The sequence below is a fragment of the Hippoglossus hippoglossus genome, chromosome 22 (genome assembly GCF_009819705.1).
Source record: "Hippoglossus hippoglossus isolate fHipHip1 chromosome 22, fHipHip1.pri, whole genome shotgun sequence".
Taxonomy (NCBI): Eukaryota; Metazoa; Chordata; class Actinopteri; order Pleuronectiformes; family Pleuronectidae; genus Hippoglossus; species Hippoglossus hippoglossus.
This window is the reverse complement of record NC_047172.1, coordinates 1,089,403-1,109,402: the sequence shown is the minus strand read 5'-3', so window position 1 is coordinate 1,109,402 and position 20,000 is coordinate 1,089,403. Positions and strand designations below refer to the sequence as shown.

At 45.6% G+C, this 20,000-nt stretch overlaps 3 protein-coding genes across 3 annotated transcripts in view; 2 read left to right on the top strand and 1 right to left on the bottom strand.

Annotated features, from left to right (window-relative positions):
* Positions 1-264, top strand: part of akap6 (A kinase (PRKA) anchor protein 6) — a 134,193-nt gene extending 133,929 nt beyond the window's left edge. Inside the window, exon 22 of the mRNA XM_034575664.1 lies at positions 1-264. This exon is cut by the window's left edge and continues 325 nt beyond it. The gene's annotated coding sequence lies outside the window, so the exon portion shown is untranslated.
* A 4,006-nt stretch (positions 265-4,270) lies between these two features.
* On the bottom strand, positions 4,271-5,653 carry LOC117755952 (nuclear factor 7, ovary-like). Its single transcript, XM_034576144.1, has one exon. It carries the CDS (start codon positions 5,651-5,653, stop codon positions 4,271-4,273), a length of 1,383 nt encoding a protein of 460 aa, XP_034432035.1.
* A 13,160-nt stretch (positions 5,654-18,813) lies between these two features.
* Positions 18,814-20,000, top strand: part of LOC117755616 (neuronal PAS domain-containing protein 3) — a 229,591-nt gene continuing 228,404 nt past the window's right edge. Inside the window, 3 exon segments of the mRNA XM_034575547.1 lie at positions 18,814-18,845; positions 18,847-18,903; positions 18,905-18,985. Of these exon segments, the coding sequence (XP_034431438.1) occupies positions 18,814-18,845; positions 18,847-18,903; positions 18,905-18,985 (170 nt within the window).

Below are 20,000 nucleotides of genomic sequence, written 5' to 3'. Positions count from 1 at the left end.
CACAGGCAGGTGGAGAGTCTCCAAGGTCACAGGTCAGACATTGAAACTGGGCTGAATATAAAAACACATCTTCAGTCTGGATGAAAAACAGAATCCGCTCCATCTTCTCAGGCCTGGTGCACACGAGAGGATTTCAAACACTTCAAAACCCGAGACTCCACAGACTCGACGACAGATCTAATCAATTGTTAAAATCATATTTATAAAAAACGCACCAACAGTCGTGATTCCAGAGACTCGAACGTGACTTCAGAAGAAAAACTAACATGGAGGAGGGCCGACGTCGTGTGTTCGGTTTTACAGCGAAGAACAAAACGTGGAACGAGCTTTTGCAGCTCGAGCTGAGTCGGATACGTTGTTGTTGTTGTTGTTTTTATTCGCTGCTGTAAAAGTAAACAACATCTGGTTGGTGCCTCTTCCCGCTCGGCTCGCTCTCATTGGCTGTCGAGGGTTTATGCTCATGTGTCTTCCATCGGAGATCATGACCCAACATGGTTGATATTTACGATTCGAGAGCCGACCCGATCTGTAGCATTAAGATTATTTAGTAAACTCGGGATAATCGGGAACACCCCCCCCCCCCCCAATAGTTGGAAGGGGGTGAATCTAAATTTGTCCAGTTCATCCTGAAGTGTGCACCAGCCCTAGTTTAATCACCCAGTATGTTCAGGAGGAGGTGGATGTGAGTCGGCTGCTGCTTCACGCTCTCACAGACCTTCTGTATTTTCTTATTCGGGAAACGTTCCGTTGTTTTCCCGAGGCCGAGTTCGTCTGGTTCTGGTTCGTCTGGTTATTTTCTGGAGCTACCTCAGTTCTGCTTCTGCTGGGACACACACGTCTTCAGCCACTTTGCATGAACTTTAACTTTCACCCACTGTTTGTCGGAAAACAACCTGTTGTCTTATTAACACACGGTTAAAGTGCAGTGTTGTAGCACAGGTAGCATGTTCTCAGTCTTTAGCTGTAGCTGACGTCAGTGTTCATATTAATGTGCGGGACAGCTACACAGCACATGTCATAAGACTCAGTGGACGGACAATAATATCTGCATCTCACAGCCGGAGCGTCTCCAGACTCCTCAAGTCAAACTAAACGTGTTTTATTTCAAGGATTTAACAGAAGCATCGTCACTGTCGACCCAAACAAAACATCGTAGAAGATAATTTCCTGTGAATAAAAGCTATTAATACTAAAACATGTTGAAAGATCCACATGCACATCAGTGTAATCAGCTTTGTTGGAGTTACACATAAAACTTTACACGATATGAAGAGTCCGATAAGTTTATAATTTACAGTAGATGCTAAAATAGAAGTGTGTTATTGTGAGTGAAACACGAGTTGAGGATTGGACGACGTCATGGTTCTCGCTTGATCTTTATTTGGAGGCAGGATCACTGGAAGTCAGAGTTGGAAATGTTGAGAGAAAGTACGGTATTTGTTTATTTATAATAATTTGATCATTTTATACCAGTTTGAGAAGATTTTACTCCACAACAGGCGTAAAGTTGACTTTGTGCATCAGATACACAGGAAATACACTGATTGTTCAGAAAATATTCAAATAAGAAATCAGAGGCTCCCTATGCTCCTCTATGAAATTAGTTTTTATTTAATTGATTTGTTTCGTAAAAAGAATTCTGCTTTGCATTTTCAGTCCCGTGCCAGTAGGGGGTGCTGCAGCCCCCCCCACTTCCAGCGTCACGTTCAGACGACTTCCTGTGTGTCCCTGAGCTTTAAACCCTTCATGATCAGTCCAGTTGATGTTTAACAATCAGCCACTTCACTGCAACTTCTCAAACTTGATCACTTGACAGGGACTCGCAGTTGGCAGGCGATGGCGTTGGCGATGTGGTGAATCTGGAAAACCAGGTTCAACCTACGTGTTGTTCTGTTGGTTCTCAGGAAGTCGTCTTTAAGTCAACAAAACCGAGTCCGTCCTTTTCCAACTGCTGGTGGAGCAGGACCGTTGAATCCCCAGAGAACGACGAAGGATCGAAGAAGTAGCCGTCGTCGTAAAGTTAGTAACTCTCCCCTCAACTTCCATGTCGCTGAAATCCACCTGATCGTAACCACTACTTTACTCGAGAGGCAGGGATTGGTCGATCCCCGGTGAACGCTCTCGTTGGTAGAAGGGCGCCATCTTCCCGTTGACCTCGACGTATCACCGCAAGCTTTTAATGGGACTCAAATACTCAAACTTTTAAGACCCTGATTGATTCTAAGACCGATTGATGGATTGTTGGATAAACCTGAAATATTCGCTACGCTAGCTCGACCGAAGTGGCCCCCAAAAAAAATAGATAGATAAAATCAAAACGGCATTTTTGTCTATGCAACACGACCAAAGTTGGCGAACGCTGGTGTGGTGTTGTTGTGTAGGCGTTGAGGTGCGATGACTGTTGGCGAGGACGTGTGTTGTTGTTAATGCTGTACGTACAACACGACTGTAACACGTGTTGATTTCTTTTTTTATTCTCCTGAGACGATGATTAGCAGTTAACGCTGGGGTTTGGGATTGGTGTTGAGACGGGTGTGTGTGTCTGTGTGTGTGTCTGTGTGTCTGTGTGTGTGTGGGACAAAATAGGGTTTAAAATCTTTAAACTATAATTGTGTGCCTTGCTCTACTGTTACTACTTCTACCTTTTCTTTAGTGAAGTAAAACCACTGCTTCGGTGATGAAAACATGCAACAACATATTCAAAATGAGAAACAAACAGTTTAATGCGAGGTCGACGTTGAACCTGTGTAAATATGTAAAGGTGTGAAACCTCGGTGTGACGCGCAGGGGGAGGAATGCTTGGTGTTTGTGTTTATTTATGTTTTGTGGTCTGTGATGTGAAATATCTTTATTATTAGTATTGGCCATAAAGAGCTTGACTGCATGGATCCTGCTGAATACAATGTAAAACCAACTGTTGACAAATAAACTTAATTTATTGGAAAAATGAACAAACAAATGTGGGTTGTTGTTTTTTTTTGCTGTTGTGTTAATCACATTTTGTTGAATCAGCACAAAGGGAAACTAACGTGTTTTCTCATCGTGCTCTGAACCTCTTGCTATGTTAGTCACTGCGACCTTGACCTTTGGCCTTTGACCATCAAATTCTAATCAGTTCATCCACGAGTCCAAGTGAACGTATTTACCACATTTGAGGAAATTTCCTCACGGTGTTTTTGAGATATTGTGTTCACAAGGATGAGACCTGAAAGCAAACGGCCTCCGACCACCAGCCTGGGGACGTATTTAGAGGACTGATGTCTTTCAGCGTGATTTGGTGCAGCTTGATTAAATCTAACGGACTTGACGCTGAGTTGCTGATCAGGTGTTTCACCATGTTCACCATAAACATCGATACAACTTCTTCTTCTTTCTTCTTTGTGTGTATTTATGAAGCAGATCTTACATTTCATCAGATTTTTATTCTTTGACTGTTACAACTGAGCTGCTGCAATAAGTGTCTTGTAGTTTGTGAAATATCCGACATCAGCACGTTCAAGTGCACGTTCCACATGTCTTCTTTTGTCCCCAGAACAAAGAAGACATGTGGTCTCCGGCTTTGTCTTCACATGTAGGCCCAACTATTGTTCACAACTATTAGGTCCCAACATTTAAATAAGTAATAATTCATGAATAAACGTATATATAACTCAATTTAAAAACCTGAAACTTTCTGAGTGTTAAATCCTACTTAATGACAGATAATGTTATATTTACATTTCAACTTAAAAAAGGTCAGAACTCTGTTTCTGTTTCATAGTTTTTATTACTTTGATCACAATATTAAAATCACATCACTAGGCTGCTGTTGAATAAACACTTTTACAGACAGAATCATTTTGGCTTCATCACATCAAACAGACAAATGTTCATATATGTTGGATTATTTCATATGTGAACAGACTTTATGTGATTAAACATGAATCATGTCTCATGTGTGAGTTTTAATAAAGTTTGTTGAATGTGAACAATGATCAGCTGTTATTGATAAATGTGTTTTTATGTGGATCTTCATCAGTTTGCTCGACTTCATGGATCCACACAAAATCTAAATGATAGAAAACATTTTCCATGAAAGTAAAAAACAAACCAAAGATAAAGATCAGAAAATAATGAAATCTTTTTACACACGTGGAAAAGTCGACAGGAGAAATAAAAATGAGTGAGAAGTAAAAGGAGAAATAAACAAAGCTTTAGAATAACGAGTTTAACTTTTAAATTCAGCAGATTTCTCTTGAAGAAATAAACATGATGAATAAAATCTTTCTCTCTAACTGCTCTGATCCAGCGTCACAGAGACATTCACAGGTAACAGCTTCAAGGGATCTCCAGTGTTAAACCATGGAAACATCTTCTGAGTGAAAGTGTGTGTGACGGTGTGAATGTGTTTGTTAGTATCAGGATCAGAGAACGACAGTTGTCCTCTGTTCCAGTCCAGTTTCACTCTGATCCTCTGGATCTTCTGCACAGAGAGATCAGATACTGCTGATGAATACCATGCTGAGTATTTACCTTCATGGAACCTTATTCCCCATAATCCAGACAGTTTGTTTCCCTTCCTCTGGACAGACTCTGCTGACACACCCAGTGCCCAGCGTGTACTGTCTCCAACCAGGACGTCCCAGCTGTGAGTCCCTGAGTTAAAACCCTCAGATCCCAGGACTGAGAAGTATTGATAAAACCTCTCTGGATTGTCAGGAAGCTTCTGTCTCTCTCCTCGTCTCAAACTGGTCAGATCTTCAGACAGGACGAGTACTGGATGAGCAGAGTTTGGGTCCAGAACCACAGGACTGTAGGAGACCCTGTCCTTCATCTTGTTCCAGATGTTGAAGCTCAGGTTGCCCAGATGTTTGGCCTCGTCTATCAGAGCTCCTGAGGCCAGCTGTGGATCATCCAGCAGGAGGCGCTGCTGGACTCGTTCCACTGCAGCCTTGTAGTTGAGCAGGAACGAGACGTCTTCAGCTCTCAGCTCGTCCTCTGTGGTTCTGATTGTGTCTGAAAGAGCCGTTATGTCTCTGCTCAGAGACTCAATCTTCTTCTTCATCATCCGACTCTTCTGCTCCTCTTCCTCCCTCAGTGCAGCCATCCTGGCCTCCTCTTCCTCCTCCAGAAACTGATGAAGCTTTTTAAACTGCTCCTTGATCTGCGTCTCTGTGAGTCCGGCCTGGACCTTAATGTGTTCTGCTGTTTGTTCAAACTCTACTTTAACACGTTCAAAACACTGTAACTTCTTCTTCAAGGGCTCCAGAGTTTCCTGAAGCTGCTTCTTGTGTTGTGGTGCAGCTTCATCGATGGGTCTGAATCTGTGGTTACTGTGTTTCTCTGAATCTCTGCAGACGAGACACACTGGCTGCTGATGGTCCAGACAGAAGAGTCTGAGTTTCTTTGAGTGCAGACTGCAGAGAGCATGTGAAGAGCTCTGATCTCTCTCCTGTAAGAAGGTCTCACACAGGTTCTTTAACGCCAGGTTACAAGGTGGTTCTGACATTGAAGATCTTCTCTTACAAAGTGGACACTCTTTTACTTCTTTGTCTTTCCACCAGCTCTTCACACAGTCTTTACAGAAGCTGTGGCTACATGACAGAAGGACAGGATCTCTGAAGACATCATGGCAGACGGGACAGCAGAGATCCTCTTCTGATCTGGAAGCCATTGAGTCTCCAGGTGAAGCTGAAAACAGACAGTCAGTCAGTCACAGCTCCACGAACTTCACTGAGGTTCACTTCCTCTCTGAGTCGAGGTGTGTGTTAAACTCACGGTCAGTGTGTGGAGCGTCGGCAGGTTGTAGTTTGACTCTTCTCTCCTGTAGCTGGACTCACTCAGGACGTTTGGTCTGGTTTGGTTTAGTTTGGTTTGGAAGGTGAATGTGATCGTCTGGTTTTCAGCCTGCGTCTCTTCAGGGAGGAACAGATGCTTCCTGGTTTCTCTGGTGTGTCAGGACACGATTGTAAAAAGTAATTCAAGCCTTGGATTTGATAACTGGTCAAAAGTCATTAGGCAGCAACAAGCTCACACAGACAAGAGACTTGGTGTAAAATAGCTGCTTGAATATGATCGTGATCTGCTGAGTGTTAAATGTTCAGAGGAAGTTCTGCTAGAGAGTGAAAGTAAAAGTTAAATATCAACAGGAAGTGCAGGGGGGGGGAGTCTGTGACGTAACTGCAGAGCTGAAGTCACATTAAAGAGACAGAAGCAAAGTGCAAACAAATAGAAACAAGTTCAGAAAATGAAAAGATGGTTTTATAAAATTCAAATCAGCTCAAGTTTGCTCATTAATTTGTGTGAGTGCAGTAAAAAGTATGACATCATCAAATGATTGTACATTTTGTCGTGATTATTATACCTTAAGTGTGACAGCATTATATGATGTGACTTTGGGCATTCAATAAATGTGGCAGTCAGAAACATATTTAATATTAATATTAAATAATAACTTTAGTTTACATTAAAGCTACCTCGGGGCACCAGCCTTCAAAGGAAGGAAAAGAGAACATTTATTGATTAAGTCTCATGAAAGTATTAACTACAAATTTGGAACTTTGATGAATAATTTAATAATTAACTTTAACCAAAATGACCACGTCAGTAGTTAGTAAAGATGAAGGATATCTGCATTTGACAGACGGGTGTTATTTTGAAGTTGTGGACACAATCCCCGGGCCGGGGTAAACACACTCAAAATCAAAACTGGCATCCTGAAATATTTCAGCAGCGATGTGTTGAGGCCCCAATCATCACAAATACACCTTTAATGTTTTTTTCTGATGGTCCAAAGATGTATTTTTTGCCCTTAATTAGACCTGTGTTTCACTGCAGCAGTGTTTCTTCTGCCTGCAGCGCAGAGTTAACGCTGAAGTACAACTCAGACGGTGATTGGATACGATGATAAACACACACTTACTATTACTGAGCGTTAAACAATGTTTACTTCATCAGAGGGAGGTCAGTTTGTGAAACAGGAAAACGCTGCTAATGACACGGAGAAGATGGACGGACGATGAGGAGGACGGGCGGAGGAGTAGCCATGATTTAGTGTTTACCTGAATGCAAAGGTCCTTGTGCATCTGTCCCCAAATCAGTTTGTCGCTGATTGCTCTGAATGTCCTCGATAACAAGCGGGTCCGACGCCGCAGCTTGTGGGAAATATTCTCACTGGGCCCAAAAATGACTTGTTAAGAAATCAGCCCTCAACATTAATACAGTAGATTACTGTACAAATGATGCCCCGCTAGTGGCCCCTACAGGCTGCAGTGTTCATTACAGCCACAGTGTGAAAGTGCTGGAGAGCAACAGACTGATCATTTACTGCAGGAAGCGTAGAGCCTTAGAAAGTCAGGCGCTAGAGAAAAGGTCCTGGGGTCATTCAAAGGGTTCAACCTCTGGGGATCAGGCTGCTGGTGGTGGAATCAACTGGGATCAAAGAATTTTCAAGGTAAATTTAATGTCAATCAAATGTATTTGATTTGAAATAACTAGTTCTGAACCAAAGTGTTGGACTAACAGGCATCGAGTTCAGATGCAGAGATGCAGAGATGCAGAGATGCAGAGATGCAGAGACTCTGCTTTGGCCAGAAAATAAACTACGAATATGGATGATGGTTCATGATGGTTCATGATGGTTCATGTCAGGAGGTTTCTCCTCAAACGTTGAACTACTCTCAGCTGCGATGACGTGTGGATGTTGAAGAGCTGCCTCTCTGGAGCAGCTGTGATGAAACACACTGCAACGCTTCTCTTGACCTCGGAAACCGTTTGATGAAACAAGTCGAGGTCCGTTTAAAAGCTTTTTCCAGACATTTCAGCCTCATCAAATGATCTTCATCTGACCGTGGAGTCTCTGCATCTGGCTCGTGCCACATCGAACAATGCAACATTGGAAGAATCAGACCTCACCGGACTCACTCTGCCTCCCAGCTCCTGGTGCAGCTGCTCCTGTGAAGCAGCAGCCTCCCCTTCATGCACAGTGGAACTCGTACTCGTGTTCAGAATGTGGAGGCGTGACTGGTCTTCAGTCAGCTTCAGAGGGCACATGTCACTCTCCGCTCTTCGACCTCCACCGACGACCCATGGACGCCCGAATCAAAACCAAGTCAACACAGACTAAATAAAGATGGACGATGCATCTCAACTTCCTCCCCCGTACAGAAACGATGTCCCTGATATGAACTCCGCCAAAGACGTTTGGAGCCAGAGTCTGTAGCTGTGCGATATCAGGAGATGGAGCCAGAGTTGCGAAGTCCCACCAGTACGTGCACCACCAGTTAAGGTGGAACGCCCAACAGGGAGGAGACCCAGAAGTCGCTGGAGGGACTACATATCCCATCAGGCCTAGGAGCGCCTCAGGATCCCTCAACAAGAGCTGGGAAGCGTGGAGAGGGATGTCTGGGAAACACAACTACCGCCGACCTCCGTGACCCAAGCCTGTGGACTCTGGATGGACTTTGATTTTTTTAGTTTGGCCCATGTCCCATCTGCTAACATGGAGGAGGTTGGGTTTATGACCTATACTGCAGCCAGCCACCAGGGGGCGAGCTAGAGTAGACAAGTGTGTGTAAAGTTGCTGTTATTGAAACTCTGTGTGCACATGTTAATATAGTTTAACATTTTTAAAATTCAGAGTTGTGGACATTTTTCAGTCGGGCCGCTCGGTTGAACACCGACTGTTGGAACAGTTAAGAAAGTGCCTGGCTCAATGGTCCACAGGCAGTAGTTGCATGAATCAGTGCTGTGTACCGTGGATTTAACTGTGTGGTGACGCTGCGCTGTGACACCTCCTTCTGTCTTTCAGAGGAGAGCTGTCAGAGGATTAAAGAAATAGCAGTTAGCTGCAACAGAACACACTCCACATTAAAGCAAATTGCTTCTTGCGATTGTTGATAGTTTCTCATTGTTGCGTCCCTCTCGGTTGGAGCTGTGATGTTGATTGTGGCTGAAGGGGCCTTCAGATGACTGATAAGCGTTGATGAATGAAAATGGAAATGCTTTTCAGCGTTTTGCCTTCAAAGGGAAATCAAATACGGAGGAAGGAGGGGGGGGGGGGGGGGGGGGGCAGGGGAGAGAGAATATTTGCCTTCTTGCAATTAACAAGATATGTTCTTTTTTGTGGTCAGAAAAATGGAAATGGCTTTTAAGGTCGTAAAGGTCGAGCGCATCGAAGCATGGTGGCTCCGCAATTACTCTTCAGGCAGAGGCCTGATTGGGGGACGGGCAGAGGGTGGGGGGGGGGGGGGTCCGGCCGCGCACCGACGGTCAAATTAACGAGACGGCCGGCTCCCTGTTGAAAAGATCACATGTGATTACCGTACATCAGACAGACAGAGCTCTCAAATTATCTCCCCGCTCGCTGCCAAGTCAGAGAAAAAGGGACAAAACGCAGACGGACAGATTAGTTAAAGGCTTTAAATGTCAAAACTTTCACCGTCCACAGCTTGAACCGGTCTGCGTCCCCGCCGCTCAGCGGGGGGGGGGGGACCGGGGGCGGCGGTGGGCCTCGACACCAACCAAACAAATGGCTGCCCTTGTGACATCATCAAGGACAAACTGGATATCATCAGACTCTTTTATTCCAACGATTCTTTGTGTGTTTTAATTAACAGCTTGTAAGTAAACGTCTCCGTGTGACTCGACGGTGCGACTCCGAGCAGCCGAGGAGCTGTGGGGTCGCAGCTCTCTGCTCCAGAACACGGCGGAGACGGCGGATGAAGAACCGGAGGTCAGGATTTGTTCACTCTAAAGATTAAGAGAATTTAAATCAGAAACCTTGGCAACATCTGATCCCTTTGTTGTGGTGGAATCGTTTGTTGAAGGTTTCTGCTTCCTGTTTGAAATACACAGAATATTTCAGTGATTTCAAATATCTATAAAAGTGTTGATATTTGAAAACTCCAGAAAGTGTCTCGACAATAGTTCATGTGTGAAAATGATGAAAGTGACGGATGTTTCCTCTACATGACACTTTCATTAAGATTTAATACGGCCTGGGCCTCTTGTATTCCGACAGGTGCAAACACCCTGCAGCTCTCACAGATGTGACACTTCCCCCACAGGATGCAATCAGTGCTCGCTGAAACACTGAATGAAAGTTCCATTTTAAAAGTATTTGTGTTATTAGAATTCTTGGAGGTGGGGATGTGTTGTAAAGCATCTGCGTCGGTGCTGAATGGAAATGAGTCGACGTGTGTGTTCAAACATGCAGAGAGCGAAGCACCTTTCAGGTTTCTCTCCACGATGTAATGATCTTTGTGTCGCGCTGCGGAAAAGCCTCCGCAATCCGTCCTTCATTTTCCTCCCTGATGAGCGGAGCCATCCCCTCATCATCGGCGGCACCATAATGTACTTTAGTCAGGGACCAGGGGAGGAAATGGAAAGGTAGATTGAAAACAGATTTGCTTGTAAGCTGATCCTACATTAGGGGATGTATATAATACGCAGAAGTCATCAAGGGTTCGTTCGCCACAGTCGGAGCGATCCATCGACGATCCGACAGATGAGCAGACGGGAGCTTCACTTTGTTCACAGCTCGGATGGAGGTTCTGGGATTTCTCTGAACCTGAGTTCAGTCTTAACGACGAACCTGAACCCGAACATGTGACCCTGCGTTAAGAACAACTCAGGTCTTGTTTTGAGAGGGTTCCATATTTCACTATCAGAATCTACTTCCTTTAAAACAACATTTTAGACCTTCATGTTGGAAATTTAAACTACTGAGAAATCAAAAGAGCCATGGAGAGGTGGTGACCTGGACCCATGATCTCTGAGGAACCTTTCACACCTGGTTTGATCCAGAGCTTCAGACTCTTCAGTTCAGTCTGAAGCTGAACATCAGGTGTGAACGGTTCCTCAGAGCAGAAGAGGAGTTCTGGGTCTGGATCAGACTGAACCTGGTTCTGTTGGTTTGCAGTGAAAACACTTTGTTGGATAGTTTGGACTTTTGGACCAATCACAGGAAGTAGAGACATAATTAAACAGAAGAAGAAGAAGAAGAAGAAGAAGAAGAAGAAGAAGAAGAAGAAGAAGAAGAAGAAGAAGCTGCAGACTTCATCTCCAAATGTTTGAACCATGAGGACGTTCATCTTGATGCATTTGAACTAGTGGGGTACTGTAGTACTGTGGTACTGTAGAGTACTGTAGAGTACTGTGGAGTACTGTGGAGTACTGTAGTACTGTAATACTGTACTGAAGGTTCTGATGCTGCTAGTGATACCATCATGATGTTACCATGGCAACCAGATGACCATTCAAACAGAAAGACTACTACCCCCCCAACTGACAACACGCCCAGGTCAGACGGCGTCTACAAACCAATCACAGTCAGGTACAGGTAGACTCCGCCCACGTAGGTGATGACGACAGGACGTACGTATGTCAGACTAAATTCTTTAGTTCCTAAATTACAATGAGAAACTAAAACTAACAGATCAGATGAAACTATGGAACAAACATGAAGCTTCAGACTCAGAGACAGACTCGTCTTCAGTCCCTGGACGTTTCTCAGTTATTAATCACGTGTGTTTGTTCATTAATTGTCCACCGGACGCACGTTACAGGACGAGACAATAGAGGAAAACAACAATGGAAATGTTCTCCTGTTTGTTGTTTGTCTGTTATCAGTGGAAAGAAAATGTCCCGAACACAAAGTTAGATGTTTATTTTATTTCACTTTGTCCGTTTTCATCTAATCACAATACAAATCTTAAAAAGGCTGTTTTCTCAAAATGAGTTTTCTTTCCAGTTTTATTCTGTCTATACTCTGAAGGTTTCTTCATATATATTTCACAACCTGATTTATAGAACGTTTTATTTATAAGAACTTTTTCTGAAGACTGAATTTTCTGTTTTGTGGAGTCATTAAAACAGATATCACACCCCCCACCATAAAAACCTTTGTATGTAATCACCAACACATTTTGAACTTGCGTTTTTTCGAATTCAGAAATAATTCAGAATTCTGTTCTACAAACTAAAATCATTTCTCTAAATTAGATAATCCCTCATTTTCATTAACTCTGTGTTAAAAGTCTGGAGCAGTAAAATGATTCCACTCATTTTAAATATCTGCTGCTCTTTATCAGCGGTGAACTCTTTTGTCCCTCTCGGTTTCCAGTGATCTGATTGGTCAGTAGATGGATCAGGTGATAGGTATCACGACGTTCACCTGAGATCGGTTCGGTAAAAGTCTCCGTGGTGAGTTCAGCAGCTCAGGACTGAAACCTGAGGTCACACACATACACCTGGAGAACCCCTGAGCACCTGACCCCCCCACGCGAGGAGGAAGAGGAGGAGGAAGAGGAGGAGGAAGAGGAAGAGGAAGAGGAGGTGAGTTGATGTTGTGGAAGTGGCTGCAGATGATTCAGAACAGCAGCTCTTTCCTCTGGTCTCTGGAAAAACTGCGTTCTGAAGTTTAATTGTGCACGTGTGTGTGTGTGTGTGTGTGTGTGTGTGTGTGTGTGTGTGTGTGTGTGTGTGTGTGTGTGTGTGTGTGTGTGTGTGTGCGTGTGTGCGTGTGTGTGTGTGTGTGTGTGTGCGTGTGTGTGTGTGTGCAGACTCTGGATTCAGTAACATGTGAGCAGGTTTGACTGATCCTGACGTCACTCAGCTTCGGTTTGAATTATTATTAATATTAGTAGAAACCTGTTCAGAAATATGTTGATGGAGGTGATTGAAGAACACAACTGCAGTGTTTTTACTGTTGTGTTCTCTTATTATATTAAATTATATTTTAATATATTTTATAGTAAAGTTGTGTGTTTGTAATGTTGTCTCATCCTGTCTTGATCCTCGTCATTAGTGAGTCGTCCTCAACTCTTCTACAATATTCTGTCACTTTATTGTTTGTGTGCAGAGCTTTTTATAAACAGAGTGAAGCTTGTGTTCATCCTACCTGGTTTATCTGAAGATTTTATCTCCAGAAAGTCTGGAGGTTCTCACTTGGACGTTGTGCGCTCAGAGCTTCTAGTGTTCAACTGTGTTTCAGACTTCATGATAACTTCTCCACAATAGAGCTGCTGTTCCTCCATATTTATATGATTTTACCTTTTGTGTCCACTTTGCCATATTCTCCTCAAACCCAACACAAAACCAACAATGTGTTGGTCTGTTTCACAACAGTCTGTGTTTTCCCTTCTGTCTGTGGCTCTCAGCTCGGAGCCGCTCGGTTCCTCAAAGTTATAAATCGTCAAAGACATTTTTAAAGTACAAAAAAGATCAGTAATTAAATAACGAGCTTCAGAAAGGAGAGTGCATTAGTTGGGGCCTATTTTCAGCGGCGGATTAATCCACCGTTGCTGCTCTGATGAGTATTTGTTGCAGCAGGTGTGTTGAAAGTGCGACTGAGTGTTAAACGTTAATGGTGATGAAGGAACTTATCACCGAGGGCGACAGTGGGACTCACGTTTCTGGACGAGAATGGAGCAATAAGATAAATCAGGGTTGATGCACGACACTTGCTAAACGGAGACGTTTATTGTTGCTTTGATTTTTAAAAACAAAAGTTAAAGTTAAAGAATGGTTCGTTGTCATTTTGTTTTCATCCCGTTTGACTCAAAAAGCAGCAAAACGTCGCTGTTACTTATAAAATCTGTAAAAGTTTCTCAGAAGTGATCAGGAGTGTGACTTCATTAAAGCATGATAGGAACCTGTGTGTGCGTGTGTGTGTGTGTGTGTGTGTGTGATTAATATGGATTTATAGTTTTAGCCAGATTACATTTTCACATCAGTCGTCAAAATGCATTTAAAAAACAATTTGATACGAGACGGCGAGAGGCCAAGAGCCGCTGAACGGCCGAATAAATAAAAGCAGTGATGATGCCAGAATCAGTCGGAGACAATGATCAATCAATAGCATACGAAGGCGTGTGTGTGTGTATGTGTGTGTGTGAGAGTGTGTGTGTTCCAGAGAGAGAGGAGTTGAAAAAGTTGATGTCCATGATGTCTATTATTAATCATTTGCATATGGAGGTGTGTAGATGAGTGTGTGTGTGCGTCTTCAGAATGCTCCCTCTGTAATTCCTCGTAGCAGTTAATTCATCATCTGTGCCGAGGCGTCGCGGCGTCCGCAGGCGTTGAGGACTAATATTTCAGCTCCCATTACAGTGGCAGATCACAGAGCCGAGGCTCCGGCTTGACCCTTGACCCCAGCCGAGGGAATCGCAGCCTGACCCCATCCATCACCGCGGGCAGAGGGAAAATATTAAGAGGCTAACATTATTAGTTGGATTACAGGGCAGAGAGAGATTTAGCTGTCATCTTGGGCTGACGGCGTGGGCGGCTGTCACTGGCTGTGCGTCCGGTTGCCTGTCTGTCTGTCTGTCTCTCTGATTGGTTGGCTGGGTCACCTGATTACTCACGGCCTGCTTAAATGATTTGCATCTGATAAGATTGTGTGTGTGTGTGTGTGTGTGTGTGTGTGTGTGTGTGTGTCTGTCTTCTGAAGCATTCAAATGAAAGTTGTTGACACAACGTCTTGTTCCTGAATCATAACTTGTTGTGCGTCACTTTTTGTCTGCAGATGATTTCTCTGTCGTCTTTGGCTGAGGATGAGGAAACGGCGATGTGTGATCTTTGACGGACAGGTGGTCGTTTAACGGACAGACACGTGTCTGCGGAGATGACAGGTCGCCTCCAAAATGGATTTACAGAGACATGATGGAGGATTATTGACTTTTGTTGTGTTTAACAGCAAAATTGAGTGTGTGTGTGTGTGTGTGTGTGTGTGTGTGTGTGTGTGTGTGTGTTGTGTGAGACTCAAGTTTCATTCATGCTTCTATGTTTTCCATCGAAAACAGCATTTTCAAACTCAAAAGTTCTCTGTCCACACGAGCGTTCTGACTTCACATCAGTTCTAATCCTCGTCCACACTAACAGGCCTGAAAACGCATCACGTGACCTCTCACGTACACGGGGCGTGCACGTGCTGGTGTGAACAGGAAGTGTTTGGCTGTTGCAGATTGCTTGATACACAGCTCGTCTCCTCCACATTCAAACAGTTGTACGACTGTAAAATACAGGATTAAACCTGCGGCCGTGAGCGAAGACAACAGGGTCAGTCACACTTGAGCTAATACCGGTTGTTTTCTGCTGGAAGGAGGTCATGTGACAGGAGCCTGACGAATCAGCAATGGCTCCATCACGACCGTAAAGAACCAATCAGCAAGAGGTTGTGAGCGTCTCCGTCATCGTTTCCAAACGTCTCAGTTTCTGCTCGTCCAATCACAGCCCTGGAGTTTTCAAACTATAATCACGTTAAAGTAAAATGTTTGTACAGCGCGGCGGACTCTCCCAGGCCTCTCTCTGATTGGATCACTGACCGGAGCTCGGTGCACGGTAACAAATACTAGCGCCGGAGCAGGAGTTAGTTCATAGTGAACATCAGCTGTTTGAAAGCTGTTTCTTTATTGAACGGCAGAAGCCAAAGGTCACACGGTGTAAACACAATCAGCTGCAGGAGAACAATCTGATCAACTGTCTGCACCGACGCTGCAGCGGCTAATGGAACCGAAGGATTCAGAGCAGGCTCAGGAGTAATCGTACCTGAATGCAGCTCTGCAGATGTACAGTGTGAGGAAGTGTTTGTGAAGTGTGTGTGTGCGCGTGCATGTGCGTGTGCGTGCGTGTGCGTGTGCGTGCTCGTTAGGGATAACAGCAGGTCGATTGTCCTGATTCTGTCTGCTGTACTTTACCTGGTCACAGCTCACTAATACAGCCAGTACACACAGCCGGTAATGTACACTCACACACTCTCACACACACACACACACACACACACACACACACACACACACACGTGCACTAACACACATGCACGTGCACATAAAACTCAAACACTGCAGAGCTAAATGCATATTATGTCAAATGTATAATGCATGCACACATCATGAGTTGGTGGTCGTACTTGGAAAATACAGGGACAAACATCGCATCAAACACACACACACACACACACACACAGACACACACACACACACACACACACACACACACACACACACACACTCTCTGTTCAGTCCTAATTCCATAAGGGGGTCCAGCATGTCTCCCCTGAAACCTCCAGTCCAATTCATTTGATTTCATTACGGAGAGAGAGAGAGCGAGAGCGAGCGAAGGAGAGAGGAAGTGAAAGAAAGCAAGAGAGAGGCAAAGTGCATTGTGGGTGAGCAAGGCTGTGGCTGTGGTTTTCATTAGGAGCTGCTGGTTAGAGCTGCGATCCAATTTAGACTGCAGGCTGGCAGGGTGGCGAGCTGTGTGTTTTTATTGGTATTTAATCAGCTCAATTGGGACGTTTTATTAGTGCAATGCGTTGTTTGTGAGGACAGACGAGGATGCGGGTTATTAGGGGCTCTCAAAGTGAGGCTGGGAGACCGGCCTGGGTCCTGGAGGGGTTTTCACTGGGTCACGGGAGGATGACATATTGAAAATGTGTCCGCCGCGGCTCAATAAGGAGAGAGGCTGCTAAAAACTGCCAGAGTTGGGGGTTCGATTCCTCGTGCTGCAAATGTCAGGATGCAAATTAGAGGATTTGTTGTGCGAAACGTGTCTCAGAGGCGAGCGGCGGGTTCACTCTCAGAGGGCGGAGCCAAAACTACCAACTTGGGACGATGAATGTGAGCTCAGTTCATCGGGTTGGCTGATTACTAGCTTAGCTTACTTTGCTTTAGGAAACACGACAGCTCCCTAAAGTGAAGCCAAAGCGTCTTGATCGCCCCCTGGTGGCTCATAGACCCCTCCTCCTCCATGTAAGCAGATGGGACATGGACCAAACTTCAAAAAAACAAAGTACACGTTTAATAAATGTTTGTCAACGATGGTTTCGTAAATGCGGTAAAAAGCTTTGCAAACAAATCCAGCAAGTGAAGATTATTACGTCAGATAATTTCCATAATTGTGGAATTTGTCAACAAAACAAGAAGAATATAGTAACTGCAGTGCAACTACTGCTTAGATCCAAACATTAAGAGTATTCTTTTCTGGTTTAAATATTCAAAGGACCATTGAGAGAAGGGAGAGACAGAAGATGGTGGGAGGAGAGAAGGAGAGAGAGAGAGAGGGAGGGAGAGAGGGAGAGAGAGAGAGAGAGAGAGGAGAGAGAGAGAGAAAGAGAAGAGAGAGAGAGAGAGGGGCGTGGGTGGAGAGGGAAAGGGGAGGGGATATGAAGAGAGAGAGAGAGAGAGAGAGAGAGAATATGACTTATTCTGGAGTCTGATCACACATGGAGCTCCGGTGAGCGCAGAGAGGAGAGAGCATCGAGCTGTGCACAGGTCCGATGAGTGGAGGAGAGACTTCCACACGCCCGATGAAGAAGAAGACGAAGATGATGAAGACACACCTGACTTCTCTTGTCTGTCCAAACTGAGACTCTCGTGCGGTTGGTTGTGCGTCTTTCGGGCACGTGCACCTCCCCCCCCCCCCCCCCCCCCCCCCCCCCCCCCCCCCCCCCCCCCCCCCCCCCCCCCCCCCCCCCCCCCCCCCCCCCCCCCCCCCCCCCCCCCCCCCCCACCCCCCCCCCCCCCCCTGCAGAGTGAACTGCCGCGGACAGAAACCTCTGTGAACTGATGAGACTGAAACTCTTCTGACTCCCACTTGTTTTTTCTATTTTTCACCACAGTAATAAAACGACACGAGCTGAACTCTGGGGATCTGTCGCCCCTGAGGTGAACACGTGTGGCCGCTGCGCGTGAGGAGCGAGACGGCGGACAAGTCCTGAAGTTTTTTATTTTTGTGTTTCCAACTTTTGGGACATTATTTAACATTCACAGCTATTTGAACACGTGCGTGTGGTGGAGAACCACACACACGCGCGCACACGCACACACAGGTGCGTTCATAATAAAACGGTCTCCCTGTCGATAACGAACTCTCTGTTACCTTCTAGAATGAAAGTCCGTTTCCATCTGCTGCGTAATTCCGCACAATGAAGCCAGAGGAAATGTCCTCCCGCTGAACAAACAGCGCTATCAGTCAATCTCCCTCAGCCTCCCTCCCTCCCTCCCTCCCTCTCTGTGCGAGTGGAGCGCAGAGGACAGCACGCGCACGCACACGCACACGCACAGGCGCTCGCCGGCATACCGACACACACTTTGCTGTATCACTGGATCACTCCGGTGTCATTGCCGAGCTCGTGCTGATGAGAGCCGCGCGCTCATGCTCCCACTGACCGACTGACCGACCGACTGCGCTCCTCCCTCAGACCCACACACCGGGACACCGGGACACCAGGCGGAGGACGGCCGGGGACGGGATGCCTTTCTCGGAAGGAGAGCCGGCGGCGGTGCCAGCGTGAGAGCCAGAGGAGCGGGGGGTGGACTCCGGAGCTTCGGCGCCGGGAGACGACAACACGGACGCGGCTGATGGTCTGTGTCTAACCGGCGAAAGAATCACCTCTTCCACGCACTGATCCAGTGAGTGTCGAGCGGTGCGAGACAGGAGAAGGACACCGAGCGCACCGGAGACACCGGGGCCATGATCCGGAGCTGCGCGGGGGCTTCCTGTGAAGGATAGAAGCCAGAAAGAAGAAGAAAAAGAAGAAGAAGAAGAAGAAGAAGAAAGAGGTTTATGCTCTGTTCTGCTCGTGCAGCATCACTCAGCCTGTTCGGGCATCGATCCATTGGTCGGTGACTGTTTGTTTTACGCACTGGGACCATGATCCGGATTTGCTCCAGAGTTTCATCCGAAGGTTAGAGACGGAAAGGAGAATTAAAACCTAAATAAGAGAGTTGGTCTTCTATCGCAGAATCGGACTCGACCCAGTGATCTGTGACTGTTCTGTGTGGAGGAGGCTGGTGAAGAGACTCGGGAGCGGTCGGAGAGACGACCGGGACCATGATCAGGATCTTCCCGGATTTCAGCGTCCAGTGACGGCCTCTGCGGCCGAGGACCCGGGGGCGGCGGCGGCGGCGGGATGGTGACCGGACCCAGCTGGGTCGGTTGCCGGCCCCGGAGCCACGAACGGGACCCCGCAGGGCGTCCAGGGACTCACCGGCTACCAGCAAAGGTACGTGGAGCTGCAGGAAACGACCTGTAGCATGTGGGGGAGAAAATGAAGAAAAGTGCAGCAGAAATACTTGATTTGTGCTTTAGTGTTTTTGCTGCTTAAAAGTGATTTTGCACTGTTTGTTTTTATCTTTTCTATATTGAATCTTATTTAAGGATCATTTTAAGGCATCTCTAACTCAGTGGAAACCTTTTTGGTTTGAGGGTTTTTTAAAGGTTTCTTTTTGAATTGATCCTCAGATTGTGTTCATCAGTTTTATTTTAATATCAAAGCTTTAAAAATCAGCCATCCCCTCAGAAGGCTGCTCCGTCGCTCTGCTGCCAGAGTCAAACTGGACCGAGTCGGTTTTATCTCTGCGTTTGGACAAATTTCACAAAAATGGGCCTTTTGCTCTTTTCCTTTTCAAGTTTTCTGTTAAACCAAGAACCTGCTGACGCTGCAGGAGAATTAAATTCAGTTTCCACAGTTTGGGTTTTTGTGCTTGAAAGCAAGTTTTACAAAAATAGTGTTGTCAAGTAGGGAAGAGGATGAATCCGGTCGAGGTCATTCAGTGGAAACCGAGGACTGAGGTCCAGGTAATTCAGAGGGAAAATCCTGGATGAGCTTTTTCTAATTCACTGGAAACAAAAGGACGTAATTTATCGTGAACATTGAATTATCTCAGAGAGGAGAAGCCGCGGTTCCTCCAGTCCAACCCGATTTCTGCTTCGCTCCATCCATCCCCCTGTTATTTCTTTATACCCCCCACACTCTGAATCTAAATGATTACCCCCCCTGTCCGGCTGCTCAGTCATGTTGTTTTTTCTAATCATCTGGAGCAGTGGGGGGGCCAAACACACACACACACACACACACTATTTTTCTTATTACTTGGGAGCAAAACTCTCCATATTCTGGAGTGTAGCTGTGTGTGTGTGTAAAGTGTAAAAGCTGTGGGGAGCAAACAGAACGTAAATCACAGCCGGGGCCTCACAGAGCGTCTCAGCGCTCTGAAGCAACAAATAAAGAGACTCAG

What these genes read in the sequence shown, in the direction of transcription:
- LOC117755952 (XM_034576144.1), bottom strand. Translation starts at nt 5,653, where the DNA reads ATGGCTTCCAGATCAGAAGAGGATCTCTGCTGTCCCGTCTGCCATGAT.